This window comes from Centruroides sculpturatus, unplaced genomic scaffold, assembly GCF_000671375.1.
Source record: "Centruroides sculpturatus isolate CEXI.00-Female unplaced genomic scaffold, Cexi_2.0 scaffold323, whole genome shotgun sequence".
Taxonomy (NCBI): domain Eukaryota; kingdom Metazoa; phylum Arthropoda; class Arachnida; order Scorpiones; family Buthidae; genus Centruroides; species Centruroides sculpturatus.
Genome location: NW_019384566.1, coordinates 4,762 through 13,345, shown reverse-complemented (window position 1 = coordinate 13,345; position 8,584 = coordinate 4,762). Strand labels below are relative to the sequence as shown.

At 24.6% G+C, this 8,584-nt stretch overlaps 1 protein-coding gene across 1 annotated transcript in view; it reads right to left on the bottom strand.

Annotated features, from left to right (window-relative positions):
• The window catches only part of LOC111624046, a 21,721-nt gene extending 14,330 nt beyond the window's left edge, over window positions 1-7,391 (bottom strand). The window contains exons 1-3 of the mRNA XM_023366825.1: window positions 7,353-7,391; window positions 6,896-7,254; window positions 4,974-5,080 (exon numbers count right to left, since the gene is read on the bottom strand). Of these exons, the coding sequence (XP_023222593.1) occupies window positions 4,974-5,080; window positions 6,896-7,100 (312 nt within the window). The 5' untranslated portion in view covers window positions 7,101-7,254; window positions 7,353-7,391. The remainder of the gene's footprint in view (window positions 1-4,973; window positions 5,081-6,895; window positions 7,255-7,352) is intronic.
• Window positions 7,392-8,584: the final 1,193 nt, after the last annotated feature.

Here is an 8,584-nt window from a genome sequence, read left to right as displayed (position 1 = left end):
GAAAAGATAAAAAAAAAAAAAAAAAAAAAATTTAAATAAAAAAAGTAATTGATCATTATAAATATTTTCAATATAGTTTTTAATCTCTCTTCTGACTAGTTTTTATTTATATTCCTGCTAATAGCTTAAAGACACTATTTTGAAAGAATTCATAGCTTGCATTGTTGTAATCATTATAGATTAAACTAAGTAATGTGCCTAATACAGAGTTATAATATGTATTAAAAAATTAATTCAAATATAATTGAATATTTTAAAGAAATTAACAAAAAAAGTTTTATTTTTGAAATCAGATAAATATAAACAATTGCCATATAAATAGCATTAGTTATGATTATATATAATTTTTGTTTCAGTAATCATTTTTTAATTTGACTTTTTATATTATTTATATAAATGTTTGTAAAAAATTTAATTAAAAAGTTTTGTATTTAAATTAATTAGATAAAATTTAAAATAATTCATTTGATTATAGCAAAATAACATTAATTTATCATTGAATTACAGCATTCAACTTTATACCTTAATAATAATAATGTAGCTTTAAAAGAAAGAAATGAAAATAAAAATTATTACACTTTCACTGTTGTTTTAATGTGATTATTAGAAGAATTTTGATTGACTGTTTGTTTGAATTTTGAAACTTTGAATTTAATATGTTCTTAATATAAATTTAAACTATAATAACATTGAACTCAGAGAAAATATATTCTATTAAGACTATTTTTGATGGCTTTGAAAAGTTTTCAATCCCAAAATTTTTTAAATCCCAAAAGAAAAATGCCAAAAAATTATGACAGATCTGTCATAATTTTTTGGCATTTTTCTTTTGGGATTTAAAAAATTTTGGGATTGAAAACTTTTCAAAGCCATCAAAAATAGTCTTAATAGAATATATTTTCTCTGAGTTCAATGTTATTATAGTTTAAATTTATATTAAGAACATATTAAATTCAAAGTTTCAAAATTCAAACAAACAGTCAATCAAAATTCTTCTAATAATCACATTAAAACAACAGTGAAAGTGTAATAATTTTTATTTTCATTTCTTTCTTTTAAAGCTACATTATTATTATTAAGGTATAAAGTTGAATGCTGTAATTCAATGATAAATTAATGTTATTTTGCTATAATCAAATGAATTATTTTAAATTTTATCTAATTAATTTAAATACAAAACTTTTTAATTAAATTTTTTACAAACATTTATATAAATAATATAAAAAGTCAAATTAAAAAATGATTACTGAAACAAAAATTATATATAATCATAACTAATGCTATTTATATGGCAATTGTTTATATTTATCTGATTTCAAAAATAAAACTTTTTTTGTTAATTTCTTTAAAATATTCAATTATATTTGAATTAATTTTTTAATACATATTATAACTCTGTATTAGGCACATTACTTAGTTTAATCTATAATGATTACAACAATGCAAGCTATGAATTCTTTCAAAATAGTGTCTTTAAGCTATTAGCAGGAATATAAATAAAAACTAGTCAGAAGAGAGATTAAAAACTATATTGAAAATATTTATAATGATCAATTACTTTTTTATTTAAATTTTTTTTTTTTTTTTTTTTTTTAGCATATATGTTGCATGACACCAGTTCAAGTATGACTATTGGCATACAATGTATTAAATGCAACTTCTTTCTTTACTTTACATTGTTAATTTTATATTTTAATTATATATTTAGCTTGTGTCCAGAAAACTGGAAAATCCAGAAATATTGACCCATTTCTGGTCCCAAGTTTGATAGATATTTCGTCTGGTACCATATAAACAGTTCAATGTTAACAATTAAACAGTTGCATGTTTATAACTATAGTGCACTCTTGCTAATCTGAACTAATTATTGTATAGCATTGCTCAGATTAATAGGGTTATACATAAACAAGAAGGAAGTAAAAAAATTATAGACAAATACATATATTTAAAACATTTTGGTTCATATATACTACATATAACATTAATATATTACATTATTACATTAATACATATATTACATATAACATTAATATTATTTTTTTTAATATGAAAAATCAAAAAAAAAAAAAATTAATTTTATATTTTTAGGATGTAACAATTTTACAGAAATATGAATAAAGTTTCTTCAAATTAGGAAGGATTTTAATTAATAAGAGTATATTGTATTTAAATTAATTTTTGTTTAGCTTAATAAAATGAATTTATTGTTATTATTAATAAAATATTTTGAATATATTTTCTCTAATTACTTATTCATTAGTTAATTATTTACATGTATTTGTGTTTTTCATTTATTTTGTCTTGTTTTATAATTTGTAAATAAAATAAAATCTAAGAAAAATTAGACATTAAATTTTCTTGACTAGTGTTGCTACCAGGCGAGTTTTCATCTGGACAAGCCAGTTTTTAAATTCATGGTCCAGATTAATTATTAATTTGTCTGGTTTTCAGATGTTTTTAATGAACTTTGCATAATAAAGAGTAGGAATTGTGGAGGACAAATTAAAAGCAGAAAAAATAATTCATAGTTATGGACATTTATATTAAAAAGGGAAATTTTTCAAACATTCAGAGGTTAATTGAATTTATATTTAGCATTCCAACTTCTAATATGTAGGTTGAAAGATATCTCTTCAATGAATAACTGATGGTGGGATAAAAGAAACAGATTAACAACAGAAAATGTTAAAGCTGAACTACTAATTTGCAGAAACATAAAAATTAAATGTAAAAATTTTTACGAAGAAATAATAAAAAATAAACTTTTTAGAAGCCGTTAGGAACAACCAAAAACATGTTTTTAAGGTGGTAAATAAGAAATAATGTAATATTTATTTATTATGTAATTTTTCTCAATTATTTTCATATAGTTTATTATTATATGTAACCAAATGTCTATATTTATATTATATATTGTATAAGATATAATATCTTTTGTAATGTAATATTATTAATGTTGGTATGTGTTATATTTATTATTCTTACTTTTATGTATTATTTTTGCAATTAATATTGACATCAAACTGTTATTAATTACTTTTGGATATGCCACGTGATTATTTTATTACTTTAATAATATATGTACTGTACCTTGCAGTAAACACTTGACCAGACATTACACATGTGACAAGCATTCTAAGTCAGTTCAACAAAGTGCTCAGACCAAAACTGGAAAAGTGTTAAATATGTTTTTCAATACTTAAAAGGAATGTTAAATCACAGTTTGGTTTATAAAAGAAATGACTCATCCCAAAATAATAGGATATGTGGATGCAGATTGGGGAGGAGATCTCAAGAATCATGAATCATATTTATTTACATACAGAGATGGTGCTATTAGTTGGGAAAGCTGGAAACAGCATATAGTTGCACTTTCAATGACAGAATACATGAGTCTTACTGAAGCTTGTAAGGAAGCGATATATCTCAGTAGATTACTTCAGGAAATTAAACATGAAAAAGGCCAAACAACAGAAATCTACAATGACAATCAAAGAGCAATTAAACTGTCCGATAATTCAATGATGCATAACAGAACAAAAAATATTGATATTAAACATCATTTCATATGGTTGATGATGGAAAAACTTGTTTTGTATATGTCATGTGAAAAAATGCCGGCCAATATTATGAAAAATGGATTATTAGGATCTAAACACCAGTTCTGTCTCAAAAAACTGGGAATAGATTGTAGATGAGCAACACCAATCACATGTTAAGGGGTAGGGTTAAATAATTTGATAGTATAATCTGCCAACAGTACTTAGTTTGTTGTATTTTTTATATACTTGTTTTCAAGCGCAGATGGCGCACTGACATTTTTTGATGTTTTCAGTTTCGTTTTCTCTGTTTTGCATCATGTAGCCTTTATCTAAGATTAAAAGAAATAATTTAATAAATTCTGGTTTTTTATTTTTAACATGGACCCCACAACTAGGACTTTGCCTAATTCTGACAAAATTTTTTGAAAAATTGTACCATAAGTAAAATTTTTTGTCAATAGAAAAATAATAATTAATGAATGTTTGAAATATCTGGAAGTCTGCAATATTCTGCATTATATTACTAGAGTTAGTAAGTATAATGCTGTATACTGTCATAAAATTTGAGTTCATTTCCTATAAAAAAAAAAAAACAGCAATGAGTTGCTTAACTTTCCTGGCAACATTTGATGGCACCATCTGTTATAATATTTTATTAAAAACTTTTTATATTTTTAACTAATATAAAATGGCAGAAAGTTTAGTTTTGAGGATAGGGATGAGTTTTACAAAAAATTATAAATGCTAATAACGAGTAAAATCGTCATTAAGTCTGACCCTACTGGAGATACCCAACCCCCTTTATCTCCCCACCCCATCAGTCTATAAATCACCAAAATTTAATAGTATCAATCCCACTAATAAACAAATCTCCCTGCAAAATTTCAGAAATTATTGACAAAAAGTACAGGAGTTATTAAGCTTCAAACAGGGTGAACAAAATTTTGCCCTCCCACATGAACTAACATCCATACATACAGAAAAAAACCCTGAAATTTTTTGCATTTCTTTTCAAAATGTCTTGAACCCAAAAATGTAAAAATTTTGGGGGTAATTTTTTTGACCAATCACCATACTTTCTCTCTGTTATATATAACAGCCAGAAAAGTAATAAATTCAGCAGTATAATTATCCTACTAAAACTCTGTAAAACTTCTGTTTAGAGCTAAACATAATAAATTACTCTACTGTATACCCACCTTCTTGTTTACCATGTCATCAGAGAAAACATCTCATTACCTCAAACGTTCATAAACCTAGGTTGTCTAGGTTTACGAACCTTCACCCCTATTATGAGTTAGTGGGGGTTAACTGTATGTACAGGGTATATGTTTCTACTTTCCATTACAGAAATTATATATATTCATTGATTCAAAAGTACTGTTTTAATACTATTTTTAGTGTAGAGAATATTGTGATCACTGTTCATACCTGATTTGGAGTACTCTGAGCATATGGTTGTGGTGGCTGTGGAGGTGGATAGGATGGAGCAGACATTGCTAACAATGACTGTTGCAACTCTTCTAATCTGTATGAAGCTGAAATTGCATTTTTTTAATTAAAAGATTATTTATAATGAATTATAACTTTAGTTAGTTAATCCATATAATTTTTATATAATTTTTGAAAATCATAATTTTGCTTTTATTCAAAGATAAAAAATTTTGAGTACTAAAATTTATTCTAAAGTTTTTTTTTTAATGTATTTCAGAATAATTGGTATAAATTCAGAATATAAATCTTTTTATATTTTAAGTATATTTACAAGCTATTTTCAAAAGGTGATCTGAAGTTTATAAACTTTTGAAAATAAATATTACAGTAGCATATCAGAAGGCAATGTTTTTCAACCTTTTTCTCATCAAGAACCAGTAAAATTATGGATAATTTCACATGGACCAAGTAATTATATGATCTTATAAATTTTGCTTATTTATCAAGCTTATATATGCTTACCTAAAATTATTGTAAATAACAAAGTACATACAGTAACTCTAGATTACTATTTAAATGTCATCTATAATCAACTGTGTCAGTTTCAGTACAGTCAAGTATTTTTCTGCAGACTTGTAAGATTTTTTTTCCCAGACTGGCATCAGTCTGTGGATCAGTGGTTGAAAAACACTGCTGTAAGGGATCTAGATTTCAGTCTGATCTGAATCCTGATGATTTTTCATAGACAGAGGTTGGGGCATCAGTTCATAGTTCAGTTCATAGGTTGGGGCATCAGTTCACATCCCTCATCCACATTGGCCTACCTTATAGCAGGTTCAGTTCACCCAAAATGGATAAATATTGAGAAAACTATATAATACACAGTATTCTGGTACTGTTATTTCAATAAATTGAATAATATTTTCATAAAATATTTATAACAGATTTAAAATAGATTCTTTAATAAAGATTTTAAAATTTTCTTAAAAAACTAAAAAACTTTTTCTTATTTCCTTTTCAGTTCACTTATAAAAAGAATTTAAATAAAACTGGTTAATTAATACAAATATTTATAAATTGTAAAAGAAATTGCTTTGTTAGTTTGACTTTTAACTAATTTTTATGATTTAAATTCTTTGTATCACAGAATTTAAATTAAAAGGTAGTAGTTATAAGTTATTTAATAAGTTTCTTAAACAATATAAATATTTTGAAAATATATGGATTGGATCAGTTTTGCCTTTAAATAGCTATACAAGTATCATAACAAATGATTCAGTTATAGAAGTTTGTACTTCAGAAACACTGAAAATCTGGAACAAAAATTAACATAAATTATTAATAAATTTCTAACAGGTTAATTTTAACTAATATATATATATACATATATCATTTTATTTCTTCTACATGAGGAATCATTTGTAGGAGAGTTTTTAAAGTAGAAAAGTAATCAGTGTTAATAATTGGTAAGACTTATGGATTCATTAGGAATAGAAATATTACCAAAATGAAAATAATGCTTTTACTGAGTTTATTAGTTTCAGTCCTAATTTTATTTAAAAAACATTTCCAATCATTTATATTTAAGTGTAAATTTAAAAAATAATTAACGTTCTAGATAAATTTAATTAAAATGTAATTTTTTTAATTTTAATCATGCACTATGAACAAATTTAAAATAATTTTTGTTGGTAATTAACATAAATTTATTAAATACAGTATAATGAACATAATAAATGATGTTTATAAAGGAAACAAAAAAATAAAAATACATAAATAATAAAATTATTTTCATATATTATTATAATTAGTTTTTAATATATGCTTTAATATACTAAAAAATGATCAAATTAAAAATTATTTAACATTTATATTTTAAAAATATTTTGAAATAGACTTGTTTGTATACATACACAAACCTGGACTAATTGCAGATTGATCAGTAGAGTGCAACTGACTTGAAGAATTTGGTTCATGAGATAATGTTAAAAGTCCATGAGAATCTCGAGAATCACCAGACTGCTGTGCATCAATGTTATCTGCTGGCATTTCACCAATATTGGATTGGTCTCTATGTGATAAATTATTTTGTAAGTGAGATTGCTGAGGTACAAATTGGTACATTGACCGATATTCTAATGTTAAAGGTTCTAACTCTCTACATTTCTTGAAGTCTTTTGTTTGAATGTTCTTTGAAAAGGATGGGCGATCACGATCATAAGATGTATCTGATCTATGTCGTACAAGAATTCGATTCTGATTTTGCCATTCTTGATATCTAAAATGTAAATAATATAATAATTAGTTTCATCTATTAGAACGATTTGAAATACATGAAATTTAATTACTTAACATTTATCAAGACTAAATATTTACCCTAAGTCAGACAGTTGAAAAAATCTGTAATTTGATAAGGAATTTTATATGTAAGTTTTATACAGATAGTAAAGGCATATGAGTCTTAAAATTTGCATTTAATAATTATAAGAATAGAAAGAAATCTCTAAATTTCTATATAAAATATTATCTGATTCATTATTTCAGTCAGATTCCTTCTTCAGTGAGTTCTTAATAGATGGTAAATGAAAGATAGTAAGATTATCAGAGCTTAGAAATTGATAGGTGACAGCTCCTAATAAGCATTTTTATTTCTTGATTTTATCTTTATTACATAGTAATTATATGAATTATTATATATAGTTAAATAATATTTTTATCAAATCAGCACTAATCAAACCATTATAGAAACTAAAAACAATTCTATTAGGGCAGTTGTTTGCCATGCACCCTCCTATTAAACAGTGCATTGCCACCTCTCACTCAGAAAATAGTTCCACTCATTCAGCTGCCACATCTCATGATATGATGATATGCTTTAAATGGCATTGCACTGTTTATCAGTGATGTCACAAATGTGCCTGCATGATAGCAATTAGTTACTGGGCCAGAGCAGAGGCATGCTTTTTAATTTGTGACTTGTAAATATTAATAAGAAAAAGACAAAAGTTTTGAATCTTGAATTAATGTTTTTTAATTAAATTTAAAAAACATATAATATTATTTGTATTATAACTAAGGGCCAGATTTGTATGCAATGCATGGTGTTTTCCTTAAATGCTATGTTAAAACCCTGATATAAAAACAATTTTGGTCCAATTGGATGAAATTAATATTGTTTGATAACACATAATTTATGTGTATTTTTAAAAACACACATAAAATATGCATATTTTACTACATATTGCATACTTTGTAGATTTGACTATTTCCAATATATATATATATATTCTATGAATTTTCAGGTCTAAAAAAGTTCTTTATAAACTTTATGGCTTGTTTACAAGATTGCAGGTACATTCATTTCTGATATCTGTGTAGTGAATCTTTTTTGCACATGTACTGTTTATGTGAGAAATATTAGTCTGACATCCAATTACACACAAAATTCATATGTTTTGAATTTGACAAATCTTAAAAAAAAAAAAAAAAATGTGTCTTAAACAAACACACTTTGCATTGTGATGGAAATATCTCATTTTTCAAATAGTCAAATCCTTTGAATTAATTAGACTAAAATTATTGTATAATCTAATTCCATAATATGACCA